The sequence below is a fragment of the Salminus brasiliensis genome, chromosome 17 (genome assembly GCF_030463535.1).
Source record: "Salminus brasiliensis chromosome 17, fSalBra1.hap2, whole genome shotgun sequence".
NCBI classification, from domain to species: Eukaryota; Metazoa; Chordata; class Actinopteri; order Characiformes; family Bryconidae; genus Salminus; species Salminus brasiliensis.
In genome coordinates this window covers 13,331,007-13,347,258 of record NC_132894.1, presented here as the reverse complement: position 1 = coordinate 13,347,258, position 16,252 = coordinate 13,331,007, and the positions used below count along the sequence as shown (strand labels likewise).

Below are 16,252 nucleotides of genomic sequence, written 5' to 3'. Positions count from 1 at the left end.
CGAGAATAATCGACAGGCCATGCCATGTTGGGGCGTGGCTTTTGGGCCAGTTGCGCATTTGACAGTTGACCAATCAGGAGGCTGCATTTAGGAGGGCAATAACAGAAACAGAAAATGGTTCAGGAGCTGCGAGTCGTTGGGAGGGGAAGGCAGAGCGGCTCAGCGTGAGAGGAGTAGCGGCGTAACCTGAAGTGTTATGGTAGTTTTGAAGAGTCGAATGACTGAAAGCAGTATCCTTAAGTTTTGAAATCATGGACTGGGCTGAGCAGACGCTGCTGCGCACTTTATTGTGTCTACTTTTGGGACAGAGCGCAGTTCATTTGGGAAGTTACGCGTCGACTGTAGTCACTGGTAAGTAGCTACGGTCGCGTTCGTCTCCTAACCAGCACCTCAAGTCATATTTCTGGCCTTTTTTTTAGGTGACGGACTCTTCAGACTGAGTAAGCTGGGCAGGCAGAAGCCTGGCGCTCTTTAGTTCTTGGTGGGGGGGTGGAAGTCTGAGGCTGGACAACTAGTGCTAGCTAATTAGGACGAAATAAACCAAGTATCGCTCGTGTAGTTTCACTTCTCCGGATAGTTGGCTAACGTTAGCTGGTGCTAGCCAGTTGACGTGAAGTTCGTCTCTGGTGGTTAGCTAGCTAAACGTTGGAGTGTGCGGAGTTAGGTTAACGTTAGCCTGGCTGTAGGGTCGGGTAGGGTCAGGCTTAGGTTACAGCAGCATGACTTCGCATTGTTGGGACCCAACTAAAGCCGTGTTCCCGACCGCTCTCGACATTTTCTAAGGCTTTGTGCGCTTTTCAACGACAGAAAGTCCCCAAAACTCGGCGAGGCGGCGTGGTTGTGGGTGCGCGCCCCTGCGCGCGCGCGCGCGTGCGTGCGTGTGTGCGTGTTCAGACAACAGCTAAAAACGTGTGCGCGAGCGAGTGAATAATGGGGCCTGTTATGCTGTGTCGAGCATGCGAATTAAAAATGAGCTCTTAAAACTATTTGCATATCTTTTAACTTAGATCTTACACTGCACGACCCAGAGGGCCTGTTGTGCATCTGTTTTGAGTTTGAGAAGGAGAATCCGGTCATTGTGTGGCGTGGTAAGCCTTTAGAAAAGGGAAAAAGGGGAAATTTAATCCCTAAATTCTCCTTCCTTGTCCATAAACCATGTTCAGAATGGTCTTTGGTCTCCACCCAAACAGCTCCAGGCCTATAATTCTCACCCCCCTGATTTCTGCAAACTGAACTGCACACACTGTTGGAAAATAAGGGAGTTCATAGGGAGGTTATTGCCCATAGAAAGAGACTGTTAACTGGGAGCTCCACTTCACTTCACTTCAGTCTGAGGTATTCAGCACAGCTGCATAATTAGATTTTTCCTAGATTAAATCAGAGTTGCAGTTTAAGTTTAGGACCTCTAGCTGTGGCAAGCAAACTTTGATTCAGTACATACGGTTTTCTATCTACTGAAATGCTAGAAATGGCTTTTTTTGTCTTTTAGGTAGCAGCTTTTCAGATTGTACGTTTATTGACCTCCCAGTGCTGAAGATGAATTTCTGCTCTGAGAGAAATATTGGGCTGGTAATCTTAATGCTTCCCTCAGAATACGCCTTGTAAAGTCATGAAACGTTTACGTAGAGCTCTCGCCTTCTTGTAGTGCACCAGAAAAATGTCCACACGTTTTATTTTGTGCATTGATTTAAGATTTAACCCCCCCCCCCCCCCCCCTCTCTCTCTCTCTCTCTCTCTCTCTCTTTGTTGTCCCACAGGTGATGACACCTTCTCCATCCAGCATGAGGGCACAGGCAAATGTTTGCAGGCCCAGCACAACTCCCTAAAGCTAGGAAACTGTTCAGCAGACCCATCCTGTTTGTGGAAGTGGGGCTCAGGCCATCGGCTTTTCCACACAGGGTCGTCCGCCTGCCTGGCCATGGACGTACCCACCAAGACGCTGTCCCTCGCCAGCTGTTCAGCAGAGCCTGAGTTGCAGTGGTTCTGCTATGAAGGATCCATTTATACCACTTATCAGATGAGGCTAAGCGCGATCGCCAACGGAACGGTGTTGGCCAAGCGAGATGCACCGGATTCCTGGATCAGAGGAGGCACATCTGAAAACATCTGTCAGCAGATGTATCAGAGTAAGAGAATTCAAAGCATGTGTGTGCATACTCATGCACAGAGGTGTCGCAGTTAAGGTGACTATATAGGTGATTATTTGGTTAAGGTTTTAGGACGTTCATTCAGATACATTCTCAATGAATTAACAAAGATTAGTTAGTGGATTATTTATAAGGGATGTAGCGATATGAAAATTGTTTGACGCTGAAATCTGATCTTTTTAATATACATGTTATATTGTATTACATGCAAAAAAGGTGTCCTCCGCATTTAACCCATCTGTGGTAGTGAACACACACACACACACACACACACACACACACACACACACTAGTAAACTAGGGGCAGTGAGTACACACACACCCAGAGCGGTGGGCAGCCAACTCCAGCGCCCAGGGAGCAGCGAGGGTACAGGGCCTTGCTCAAGAGCCCAACAGTGGCAGCTTGCCGAGCCCAGGAATCAAACCCACAACCCTGTTATCGATAGCCCGGTGCTCTAACCGCTGAGCCACCACTTATTTATGGCTTCCTGGTTTATTCATTTTACATAAGACATTTTAAAAAAAAAAAAAGTTTGAAAGATCATGGACAGCATGTTAATGTTCAGTTGACGTCTTTTTCAGTATTAGACTCGGACAATGAAATAAGGAGTAGATTCCTATTTCAATTGCTGGTGTTATTGGTAGTGGTAGTCATGAAAATGGCCTAACAGAGGCTCACTAGCTTTGCTCTGATGTCGATGTTTGTGTTAAAGGCTGTTTATTTTTTGTCATGTAGTCCCCAATGGGATTCACATGACTCTATAAATCAGCACTTTGCTAGTCGTTTAGCTGATTTGATGGCTATTACCTCTTTGTAACTGATTAGGCCTTAGTTGTTTACATATAGAGTCTCATCTTATGGAGTATGTGGAAGTGTGATTCAATTCAAAGTCTAGTTTTGCTTCTGCTATCTGCCTTTCGTAGCGGAGTTTATGGGGAATTCCTTTCATCCGTCAACATTTTATTCCCCTTCAATAAGTCATAAACCAAATTATGGACTGCAGGAAAGTCCAGGTTTAATTTGCTTTCGTTTTGATCTGTTGTGCCAGCTTTTTCTGACTTCTCGGAAACTTTGATTATCTTTGTTGTGCGGTTACAGTTTAGTTTTCTTGTGGCGTGGCTGGTGTGTGGTGCATTTAGATAGTGTTTTTATTTATATATATATATATATATATATATATATATATATATATATATATATATATATATATATATACACACACACACACACACACACAAGGTCGTAATGTAGTTGGTAATGTAGCTATAGTATATAACTATAACTGTAGATGCAGTATAGGAAGTTGGTGGGTAAAAAGTGAAACCAAGGTTAAATGTGGGCTTTAAGAATGTGGCTACAGTTTGAATTGATTGTATTTATCTTGGATTATTCACTGGAGGGTGGTATGTGGTACATTGAAATCATCTAGCTCACGTTTCGCAAAGTGAGACACACAGACCTATTTATCTTCAAACCAAGTTTATTTTTAGAAACTGAAATTAGGTCTTAATGACCTGAATCTGAAGTTGTGTGACCTTATATAGGATTAAGGTCTGTAATCAAAGCAGGACTTTGACCATTTCTGTACCCCTCTCCTGCTGTACCTGTAGTTAACCTGTGGCTGTACCTGACAAGCCTGTAGTTTGTCTGCAGTTAAACCTTATCTGCTGTTGTTGGTGGTTGATAACTCAGTTCAGAGTGTACTCAGACACTTCCTACAATAGTCTAGAGTCTTCCGCCGCTGTTAACATATGCAGGCCAGTCTTTTTTTATACACGTACACAGACACCACATGGTGCTCTCGCTCTCACTCTCTCATTCTTCACTAATACACTCATGTTTGTCTGTGTTCTCAGTGATGCACACTAGCGGTGGTAACTCTAATGGAGCACCCTGCAAATTCCCCTTCCTGTATAACGGCACATGGCACCACGGTTGTCTCCCTGCCGATGATATCCATCCTCCTGACTGGTGTTCCACGACAGAAAATTACAATGAGGATTCGAAGTGGGGACTCTGTCTAAAATATGGTGAGCTTTGTTTACTCAGGTGTGTGTGTGTGTGTGTGTGTGTGTGGTTTTTTTTTGTTTGTTTGTTTTGAGCTTTGCTGATCTGTGTGTGTGTGTGTGTGTGTGTGTGTGTGTGTGTGTGTGTGTGTGTGTGTGTGTGTGTGTGTGTGTGTGTGTGTGGTTTTTTTTGTTTGTTTGTTTTGAGCTTTGCTGGTGTGTGTGTGTGTGTGTGTGTGTTTTTTTTTGTTTGTTTGTTTTGAGCTTTGCTGATCTGGGGGCAAATTTGGGGTGGTTAGATGTGAGAAGGATACAGTTAGTGTAGTATGTTAAGAAATAGTTTTGAGTCATTTTAATATGTAAAATTGGCCCTTAGATTTTAGTGAATTTAGCTGGAGAGAATTGGGGATTTTGGTAGATCTTCCCAAAATACAGCACAGCAGTAACTCTTGTCATTATTCACACAAACGTTAATATAGTATTTTAATTTTTTGTGCTGCCAGAGCTCATAACTGAGGTTTAGTTCCTGAATTTGTCACAGTTGTGACCTGTTGTGTCGTCGTCATTGTAGTAGTATTTGATTTATTTTTTAATGGGAGACCAACAGTAAATAAAACATTTCAGATGATCAAAATTCCAAACAGGAAACTATTTAAGGTTTAATTTTTAAAAGTAAAATTTAAGCTGAACTGTAAGCTTTTTAAAAATAATGGTCTGTCTCTCTGTCTCAGAGGAGGGGTGCGGCGCTCTATGGAACATCTCCAAGAATGGCCGTTGTTACCAGGTGATCTCCACGGCAATGGTAACCTGGCACGAGGCACGGGATTCTTGCCGTTCTCAGGGTGGAGACTTACTCAGTGTATCCAGTTCTGAGGACCTGCGGATCTGTAAATATAGACTAATTATGTACTGCACTGACACTCTGTCCACAATGCATGATTGGAGCTGCAAACACAGTGCAATGTCTGTGGCCTAACTGTAGGATATTTATCTTTTATATAAAAGCTTAAAGATTCAATTATATTCTAACCAGATGCCTTACAGGTTTGTCCAAAAACGAAAGCAAAGATGTGTTTGTCATTAATACCAATTCTAAACCAAACTATTTCCATATACTGTTTTCTGCCACAACACTCCCTCGTTGTCTCTGCATTTTCTTTTTGACTTGCTGTACAGTTCAGTGTTGTAAGCAAGTGCCATTGTCTCGTAACTTTTTCTGAGCTTTTCTAACATCCTGTGTTTTGCCACAGCATTTTTAGGTGTTTAGCTTTGATGTGTTTTCTCCACCTGTAGCTGCAATCTTGTAGTGTTTGCATTCTAAAAGCTAGTGTTCAGCTACAGTTCTTTTACATTCTTCCATAATTCTGTAAATCAGTGGAACATAACTTCTCATATTGATTTTGATTACTACTGAAATGTTGCTTTTGCGTCATATTAGTCATTCTCTTTAATAATTGATCTTTCTTAAACTCAACAATAACTGTAATGTGTTTTAACAGTTAAAGCAGGAACTGAACTACCGGAGAAGCAGTGGATTGGGCTGAACCGTCTGGACTGGTTACAGGGCTGGCAGTGGTCAGATGGATCACCCCTAGCATACATCCCATGGGATGCAGGTACTTGCAGCATAAAAGTGTCATTGGAGACTACGTTTGGGTGGTGGTGGGTGTCTGATTTGTATTGGAAAGTGCTAATGGATTGCAATTGCCATCACTGAATAATTTAAATGAAAACATCCTGTCCATGACTAAGCATATCATTATATAAAGTGTGTGTGGGAATATATACAGTTAAGCGGGAAAAGTTTTTAGTACTTTACAAACTTTCTCTACAATAGGTTAAGTTAATTTTTTGCCTCAAAAATCTACACAAAATAGCCCACATGACATAACACAGGGAAAGCAGGCATTTTGACATTTGTCCTAATTTATTAAAAATCTAAAATTAAAATATGTACACAAGTGTGCACACCTTTTGACATGCCATCCAAAAGTGAGCTGTGGTGCATTTTGTTTTGACTGATTCTGTTTCATTGAGTCCACCTGTGGTAAACCACACCTTTTATGGGGTAAGTGGCCAGACGGAAGCCACTTCTTAGTGAAAGGCACGTGACCGTCTTCTTGGAGTGCCTAAAGTCATCTGGAGGGTTCTCAAACCACGAGAAACAAGATTATCTGCTCTGATAAAACAAAAATTTAACTTTATGGCCTAAATACAAAGCATCACATCTGGACAAGACCAGGCACTGCTCTTCACCTGGCTAATGCTGTTCCTAAGTTAAGCATGGCGGTGGCGGTATCACAATACTGGGTGTTTTTCAGCAGCGGGGCTAGGCGACTAGTCCTAATAGACGGAAAGATCAAATCAAAGTATACTGAGATCCTTGAAGGAAAATCTGCTCTAGATTGCCCTGGACCTCAGGCTGGGACGAAGGTTTACCTTCCAACATGACAAAGACCCAAAGCGCACAGCCAATAGAACAAAGAAGTGGCTTCAAAAAAAAGTCTGTGCGTGTCCTTGAGTGACCCAGCCAGAGCTCATATGTGGAAGAAGCTGAAAATGGCTGTGTATTGACATTCCCCATCCAACCTAATGGACCTAGCAAGGATATGCCAAGAGGAATGGGCAAAAAATGTCCAGAAATGGGCGTGTCAAGCTTGTATTTTCTTTCCCAAGACACCTTGAAGCTGTAATTCTCATGGTCCATCAGCCAATTATTAGACTAAGGGTGCCTACAGATACGCAACCACTAAATACCCTGTTGTTTTCAGTAAAATGAAATTGCATATTTTCTAAAAACCTGTTTTGACTTCGTAATTATTGGTGGTTGTGTGGAGATGTTTGAGGCAAAAATAAATAAATAGTATATAAAAAAATATATAAAAAAATATTTTAGAATATTATGTCCACTCTGCTCATTGAATCAGTTCTGCATACTTTGTTAGCCTCCTGTTTATCAATGGTCAGGACCCCACAGGACCGCCACAGAGCATGTATTATTTGGGTGGTGGGTTTCAGTACTGAAGTGACCAGGACGTGGTGGTGTGTCAGGGTTACACTAGTAGGAGTGGGTCAAGTTTTGTCATAAAGTAATTTAGATTTAATTATAAATGTTTAACCAGTCATCACTGTTCACATGACTGTTTACCTACCTAACCTGCATAGTTTGGATTCCGTTCAGCAACGTTGCATATAAAAAGTCACATTAGTGTCATGGCTGAAACCTATTTGAAAGCTGAATATTACAAAGCATATTATGTATCATGCAAGAATTGTGATGTGACAAAATATTTAGAAAGGCCGAATGGCAACAACAGGCCCAGACAACAGATCACACTTTACTACTATATGCTGCAAAACATTCAAATAGAGTCAGGGCTGTATCAGATCTACATCAGCCTTACGAGCCAATACATTCTGCTGCTTTCTACATTTGAATCCTGAATTGAAGAAACTGAAACAAGGCATAGATTCAGCAGTCTAATCATTGTCCACAACATACAAAAGAAACTAACTGCTGTAGCATGTATAGTTGTTGAATTGGTGCTGCCATGCTATGTTATCGTAAGCTATTGTTAAACAGCAGACAGAACCTTTCATTGTTTAAGGCCTGAGGTGGAGCAGCCCCACCATCTTTTTGTGGTGCGAGTGTGGCATTCTGTCCCAAAAGACAATGGGCTACTGTTAGCGGCAAGGTCACTGTTGATTTGGACGCGTGTATGCATTTATCTGTCTGCATGTAGAGTGTCTCTGTGTTTGAATAACAAGTCAGCTGTTTCAGTGGGGCCTTTATACATCTGTAAGGGAGTGACTCATTATCTATCTATTTATTTATTTATTTATATTTTTTGTAAAGGGCAACAGGGGTGACAGGATACCATGTCTTGAAATTAGTTTTTTATTTTTTTTATTTTGGTCTGTTTGTGTAATTACTCAAGAATTGGTAATGGTGCAATATGCTATTTTATGTAAAAGTCTGTTTGTTTCGTTCCTTATGCTAACTGCTTTTGTGGAAAATGGAAGTGCAGTATGATGTATTATAACAGCTATTTTTTTCCCCCCAAGAATGTCATGCCTACTATTGAGCCGTAGAATGCATTTATTGAGTATTTAATTGAAGTTGTTATTGAGTTTTCTCAATAAGCTCTGCTTTGATTGGGTGGTTAAGTTAATTGCATTGTCTCTCAGTTTTTTAAAACTGTATGGTTAACGTTTGTAATTATTTTTTTGTACTTACAAAATTTGTTGGTCTGTTCTCGGTGTAGTGTTTAAGTGTCCTAACTGGCCAGCTAGGGATTTAGCCTAGCATATATTCCACGGAGCTTGAAAGTGATGTCCTGCTCTCCGGTGTTACAAGCATCAACACCATGTTCTCTCGAAGTGGCTGTGATTGTGTGTGCTGCAGCTTTGATGTGAAAAGGCTTTCGCTAGCAGGCTGGGTCTAGGCCAAGACTGTTATGTAACAGTTTTAAGGTTTCGGAATGGGCCTGTTTTACAGCTGTTTTGGATAGTTTTGGGTTCATGTAATTTTTCCCCACCAGTGGTACATGCTGGTTTAATCAAACATAAGAAGGAGTTTAGAGGCAGACAGCCGTCAGTACACTACTTCTTTTGATTGACACAACACAATGGATTGCACTTAATATTACCAAAGACCTAAATTAACCTGAAATAGGCTTAATAAAGCAGGTGCAATATGGTTTCAGGTCGGTGAAGTGCTGTACTGCTATTTCTCACAATGTAGTTCATGGTTCACATCAAGTATCTTAATGTGTTCTTTTTATCCTATTGCTTACCCGTCCAGAACAATTCAGTGTGGAAACTGTGTTTTGTTATTTGTTAGCGTCATCTGGAGCCGAGTCATTCCTGCTGGCATCAGACTGCGGAGTTATGCACCCCAATATGCGCTTCAGCAGCGAAGCGTGCGAGATGAAGCTGCCATACATCTGTGAGAAGATGGAGAACCACACACAGACTAAGGCTGCAGGTAGGGCATAGACACTTCTGTCTCAGCACTCTCTGAGGAATGTGATGTATAGATCAAACTCAATATTGTGTGATGTTTTTTTTTTTTTTTTGCAGACGAAAGGGTGTACAAACCCACAGTGTGTGAGAGCGGTTGGATACCACGTGGGGGGTTTTGCTATAAGCTGTATGGAAATGACACCAGGATGTTTAAGACTTATGCAGATGCCCAGAAGGTGTGTTTGGAGAATGGAGCTCAACTGGCCAGCATCCACAGCCTGGAGGACATTGAGCTGCTCAACACTGAATTCAACAATGGTACACATGTGCGCACACACTCGCACAACACACAAACACAGACTAAACACCAGGGTAAGGTGGTTGCATGAGTAGTCATTCTAGATTGGATTACGAAAACCATAATCAATATCAGAGCCAATCTCCCACTTAATGTAACTTCTCCTATGTCTGAACAACGCACACTCTAAATAATGCATGACTCGGGGTGGAAACTGTACACTCAGCTTCCATCAGCTGAATATTTTGTTCAGAGAATCAAAGCAAGAATAATGGATGGAGGTTTTTGCATCGAGAGCTGGATGTGTAACATTTATGTAGCATTGTTAAACTTCAGCTGCTTCAGTATTGTCTGTGCATATTAAGCTTTTTTTTTTTTTGGTTGGGGTTTAATGTTAAACAACAAAACTGTATTTGCACACACTGTAACATCTTTGGCTGAAGCACAGTCACAGATTGTGTCACAGACCATCTTGCTAATATCTCAAGTACCGTTTAACCAGTAAAAGAACCACTTTAGCAGCCAAATGTTTTTTGAGTAGTCGTTTAACTTTTAACTACAGAACCCTCAAAGACCTCAGTTGTTTTTAATAGTCCAACAGAAATGTCAGTTGGCCAGAATCAGTGAGTTGTTTTTTTTGGGGGGGTTTTTTGGCATCTGCAAAAAAAAAAAAAAAATTATGTTGACGTTCAGTGGAAATCTATGCTGGTTTTGGGTTTCTTCCTCATCCTGTTAAGTTATTTTGGAAATATGAGGCTTTTGCGTGACTGCAGCAGTTACTGAAGAAGTCTGACTATTAATAACTGATTGTCAGCCAGTATAGCACTAGTAGTTTCACTAAAACTGGAAACTTGAAGTATAAGGTTTGGAGACACTAGATGTAGAATGACTTAGAATTGTATTTCATTCATGAAACATAGATATAGAATTTATGAAACACTTGTTTGATCGCATTAAGCTGCTTCAGTATTATAGACAATCTTATTACATTTCTACGTTCTATAAGCAGTTAAATTCTATATCTAGAAATGCACAGTGATTCCAAATCACACTGGACTGCTATGATAAAACCTCCACTTTATTTATTTAATGCATTTGCAGCCTTACAACATAAAAAAAAATGCTAGTCTTTGTGGATGTGGAACCGGTGTGTGGAAAGGTTTTTTAATTTTTTTTTTATTTTGGCATTTCTGAAATGCTAACTAGTGTTCTAATTATGTATTTGTTTTTGTTTGTTGACATAACTTGCCAGAGTCTGATGCTTTGCCATTGATGTGTGGGTAAATCAATCTCGCTCTTTTTCTCGCTCTCTTGCAGCAATTTCTCATATTTGGATAGGTCTAAAGGCCACTTCCAAAACTGATCTCTTTAAGTGGGAGGACGGGACAGATGTGTCATTTACATACTGGGGACGTACCCAACCACCACTGCTGACCCCCAGCACCAGCAGCTGTGTGATGACCTTTGAAGCGGTAAAAGGCTGCTCTGCTGTTCTTCAGCTTTGTAGAGTGGTGCAATACATTATGGAAGCCCTGTTTGTTTGCTTATTTATTTATTATTATTAAGTCTGTTGGTATGTCTCATCTTGGGTCTAAAAAGAGCGTTTTTCTCTTCATTTTGAGATCCTTGATATTTTGAGATGTTTTTGGAATGAGAAAAAAAATGGCAGGAATACTTGTAAGAATGTAAGAATTTACTTGCACTAAGCACGAATCTTTTCTATTCTCTCACCCTTATGCACTCCCACCCACCACCACCACCACCACCACCAACACTAACAGGAACATGTATGGTTTGTGGCAAATTGCAACTCACAGAGTCCCTTCCTTTGTAAGAAGAATGGCACTGTGAATGAGAGTGCTGCAGATGAAGGCTGCCCACAGGATGGGGTGAGTCACTATCTCGGAGTCTGACCCGGAGCAAAAGCCACGGCTTTATGAGTAAACAGTAAGTGATACGGAGAGATAACGAGTCTTCCACTGTGTTTGGTTTGTGCAGGGTTGGAGGAGGCATGGGAACGCTTGTTATAAAATTGACTCCCGGGAGGTCTCCTACAAGAACAGCTGTAAACTTACCATCAATAACAGGTGAAAGGGCAAACATTTAGGACAGATTGAACACATTTACTCAGTTCACATAATTCATCAAACTCAATCTCTCAAGCTTTCTCTCTCTTCCTGTATCTCTCACACTCTCTCCCTCCTTCTCGCTCACTTGTTTGTGCATGTTTTGGTCTTTCATTCTTTCACTTTCATTTGTTCACTGCATCTCCTTCACTCCAGTCTTCCTCTTAATCAGCTATTACTTTTTCATCTCATCTCTTCTGTTTCTGGCAGCATGTACAGGCCTAAATAGATATTTAATAGCTGATAAACTACTTTTTTATTGTTTGGCAGTGTAGAAATGCTGGTAAATAGCCTCTAATGGTTCTATGTTCTGTGTTTGTGTGTAGATTTGAGCAGGCATTCATTAATAGTCTTCTGAAGGAGCGTATCAGCAGTCAGGCGCTGTTCTTCTGGACGGGGCTACAGGACTCTAAAGGCACAGGAGAATACCAGTGGTTCAGTCAGTCTGAACAAGAAGACAAAGTCACGTATACCAACTGGAAATGGCAAGAACCAGGTTAAACATGCTTACCCACTATCAATTATACAGAATATACACTACTACAGGTTGAAATGAACCTAGATTTGACCTGCTACTCTATATGGACAAAAGTATTGAGAGACACCTTTTAATCATAAATGCAGGCGTTTCATTCAGTCCCATTGCTGCAGGTTAAATGTCCTAGCCTCGCAGTCTGCTCTGCCAAACATTAGTGAATGAATGGGTCTTTCTAAAGAGCTCACTGAATTTGTGTGCTACTGTAATAGGACCCCACCATTGCAGCATGTCACGTCTGTGATATGTATTTAGGAACCACAGCAGCTCAGGCATGATGTGGCAGACCCCATAAAGGCACAGAGCTGTGTTGCCTCCTCTCCGCATCAACATCAGCACAAAACCTGTGTGTCTGGAGTTTTATCACATGACTTGTTTCCATGGCTGAGCAGCTACATGCTCACCTTATGTTACAAAGCACAATGCGGAGCATTGGATGAAGTGGTGTAAAGCATGCTGCCACTGTACTTTGGAGCAGCGGAAACGTGTTCTGTGGAGTTACTGATCCCATTTGTCTGGCAGTCTGGTGGACCAGTCTGGGATTGGTGAACACCAGAAGATTATTACCTGCCGTGCATTGACCTGACTGCATTGTGCTGGTGTAAAGTTTGGTGGGAGAGGGATAATGCTATGCGTTTCAGGGGTTTTCCTAGGCCCCTTAGTTCCAGTGAAGGGAAGTCTTAATGCTGAAGCACATTTACACAATCACATGCTTTCAACTTTGTGGAAACAGTTTGGGGAAGTAATTTTCTTCTCCTGCTTTAGCTGCACAAGTGGTACCATCCTCATATTAATGTCTGTGAGTTTAGAATGGGATGTCATAAAATCTCCTGTAGGTGCATTGTGTAGGTGTCTCAAAACCTTTGTCCATATGGTGTATATTCTTGTTTGTAGCTATTAGGTTCTATTCATTGCTCACCGCATAAGCGTCTTTGCTTCCATAAGCTGTATTTGCTGTGTTATTTATAGTTGTCTATGTGCGTCAGAACTTGGTCAGTGGTTGTCAGCTTTTCCTAAATGTGTGTTAATGTGTTGTATTGCAGCTAATTCAGGAGGATGTGCAGTGATGTCCACAGCAAGCCCACTAGGTCAGTGGTTTGTCAAGAACTGCACTGTGTTTAAAGCTGGGAGTATCTGTAAAAAAGTTATATCAACTGCCCCACTTACACCAACTCCGGCCGAGCCTGATCTCAACGCCAGCTGCCCCCAAGGATGGGTCTCCAAAGAGGGAATGAAGTACTGCTACAAGGTGGGTGGGTGTGTCTATGCCTTTGTAAAAGTGGGAGGGTAAATCCCACACACCTTTATCACACAGAATGCTTGAGCGTGTTATTGCATGCCTTCACGGATGTGTACACATACAGGTCTTTCATGAGGAGAGGCTGAGTCGTAAGCGATCGTGGGAAGAAGCCGAGCGGTTCTGTGAAGCACTGGGAGCACACCTTCCAAGCTTTACTGAAGTGGACGAGATGACAGCACTCCATAACATTATGAGAGACTCCATTAGGTACCAGTCACCAAACACATATACTAGCTTAAAATGTTGAGTAGTCAGGATCCATCATGTTTGGACATTATTAGGAAATATTCATAGGGTCAGGTTTATATTTCACTAATCGAGTCCTAGAGGAACTCTAGAAACATTTGATAAATGACAAAAAAGCCCATTTCACACCAGAAGCAACGAGGTGCGTGTTATTTCCCACTGTTGGTTTCTGTTTTGGCTGGTATTTTCATTTCATAAGTTCTATGTGTATCATGAAGTTCTTTAAACAAATGGGGAATGATGTGAAAAAGTGCAATGTTGAATGTCAGAAGGGTTTTCAATTTCTGATTTGTCGATAGTTTGTAAAACATGAACCCATAGTCTATTTTTGCAGTTCATGCTCCTATTACCACGTGACCGGTGTGCAAGACTACATTGACTAGATTAGGAGGATGTTGCTTGTGCAGCGTCATTTACAGCGGTTACCACATCTGGTATGAAATGGGCTTAACACAATTATTGGACCGCATAACACACTTGTGTAGCTGACAGAGAGACAAACTGACTGAAAACAATGCAGGTCACATTTTTTTAAAAGCTAAAAATCTGAATATTTCTGTAAGTGTTGCAATGGCATAATGGATCATGTTATATCTCAGAGCCGTGTCTAATAATAGAGCAGTGATGTCCTTTCATATTCAGAGCAGGGGATTTAACCAGTCTGCTACAGAGCTGCTTATGTACCAGCTCAAAAACTCAAACACACTCTAAATGAGGGGCAATTTCATTTCATTCTAATTGCACAGAATAAAAACTAGGCAATCAATAAAAAAACATAGTAATTTTTTTAAGTACATATCTACCTATGGTCTTAAAAAAAACATCAGATGGTTGAAATGTATTTATTTGATATAATCTGTAAATAATTATACATATGAATAATATACTTATATAAATTGAATAATGCATTATTGAAGTGGAATTTAGGATATTTGGTTAGCTGATGCTTCAGCTTTATGAATTATTGATCTGAGCCAATCTTTTTGTTTGTATGAATAATACAGTCACACAGTTTAACTCAGAGTTTAAAGTCAGAGTAATTTTTGTACCGTTTTCAGTACCATTACAGTACGATTGATAGTTTAGCAGAGACTTTTCTTAAAATAATTGTTTTATAGTGTGATTAATATCTTATAATACACATTGACTCTCCTCCCTGACCATTCAGCTCCCAGTTCCTTTAATACACTGCAGTCAACCATAAATGTTTTCAACTGTGTTCTGATTTGTATTCAGATTTCAGACAGTATGAGGAAGGTTCTAACACTATCAGAGTGACTCATGGTATTGTTTTATTTTTGTGATGTGCAGTGATGATCGTTTCTTCTGGGTTGGATTAAATCGACGAAATCCAAACAACGACAATGGCTGGGAGTGGAGTGACGGCCGACCTGTGAGTTAACAGGAACTCTGCTAAACACTCCCTATTTGCTGTCTGTTTCTGTATGTGCAGTATTTTATTTTTCTATTCCCTTTTTGCTCTGTAACAGGTGTCCATGACGATTTTTCCCCAAGAGTTTCATGAAGATGACGATTATAACCGAGACTGTGCTGCATTTAAGGTAATCTCCATCTGTAGGTTTAAAACTCTCTCTCTCTAACCAGTGTTAAAGAGCCCCCTTTGTTACCCTAATGGTTACAGATTCATTGTTAATATACAGAAGTGCGCTGTGAAAAACCGAGGCAGCTTATGTTTACACACCTTTAGTGTGGGCTAAGATGGTGGATGTCCGTGTTGCTAGTGTCCAGATAGTTTGTACTAGTTTCCAGTTAGATTTTTGGCTTATGAGCATAATAGCTATGAATCAATTGCTCGCCCACAGCAAATGTCAGCCAATCAATGCTCAGAGCTCTGGCTTAGTCATTCCATGCCTAGCATTAAATCTCAACTGGGAGTGGGTGGTTATGCAAATACGCCATGGAGTGGATCAGAACATATGCTTACGTCCGGGTGGGCCTCATTACACAGACATTCCAGTGGAATAGAGTAAAAAGTGGTGTTTTACATTATTCCCCTGATGCCTGCTTAAGGTTTGAGTGGTTTTAGGCACAAAAACTTGTCATGTCGTTAATTTTGTCTCTGCCATTTTCCAACTCTTTCCTTTTCTGTCACTTCAAAAAGACTAATGTAAATTACCTCTGTTCCGATCGGCTGCCTTGTGTTGTGGCTCTTTTAAAAAGCAGTCTAACCTGAAACGTTTCTTTATAACCGTGACATGAATAGGCAAGGTGCATGCAAAGCATTCAGTTTTGTAACCTTCCTAAAAGGCAGGAGGCCTTTAAATGGGACCTTTGCATTTTGTTTTCTTCTGGGAGGCACTAATATGGGAATTGTGGGTTGATTCTGATTCCAGTATTTTTCATAGTTTTTGCACATGCCGATACCGGACTAAATTTGGGCCTAAATCCACCTAGAACTTGTACTGGTAATATTGCATATATCTATTTAAATCTACCCTCTAAAGAATGAGTTTCAACCATTTAGACGTCTGGAAAAAATGGCTCTGGGCTGTGCTAAAAGGCTGTTGTTACACTATCAACACTTGAGTCAAAGAACCATTTTTGTTTAGAGGGTATCTAAGCATTTGCAGTAGCATGTTTGAGTTTTACAACTTACCATACTGGTCG

General features: G+C 40.9%; 1 protein-coding gene across 1 annotated transcript in view; it reads left to right on the top strand.

Moving 5' to 3' along the window:
• The window catches only part of ly75 (lymphocyte antigen 75), a 28,375-nt gene continuing 12,123 nt past the window's right edge, over nt 1–16,252 (top strand). The window contains exons 1-15 of the mRNA XM_072660806.1: nt 1–351; nt 1,758–2,126; nt 4,005–4,178; nt 4,886–5,041; nt 5,654–5,770; nt 8,998–9,141; nt 9,237–9,437; nt 10,735–10,889; nt 11,199–11,306; nt 11,416–11,504; nt 11,870–12,039; nt 13,122–13,327; nt 13,443–13,585; nt 14,936–15,017; nt 15,115–15,186. Of these exons, the coding sequence (XP_072516907.1) occupies nt 252–351; nt 1,758–2,126; nt 4,005–4,178; nt 4,886–5,041; nt 5,654–5,770; nt 8,998–9,141; nt 9,237–9,437; nt 10,735–10,889; nt 11,199–11,306; nt 11,416–11,504; nt 11,870–12,039; nt 13,122–13,327; nt 13,443–13,585; nt 14,936–15,017; nt 15,115–15,186 (2,286 nt within the window). The 5' untranslated portion in view covers nt 1–251. The remainder of the gene's footprint in view (nt 352–1,757; nt 2,127–4,004; nt 4,179–4,885; nt 5,042–5,653; nt 5,771–8,997; nt 9,142–9,236; nt 9,438–10,734; nt 10,890–11,198; nt 11,307–11,415; nt 11,505–11,869; nt 12,040–13,121; nt 13,328–13,442; nt 13,586–14,935; nt 15,018–15,114; nt 15,187–16,252) is intronic.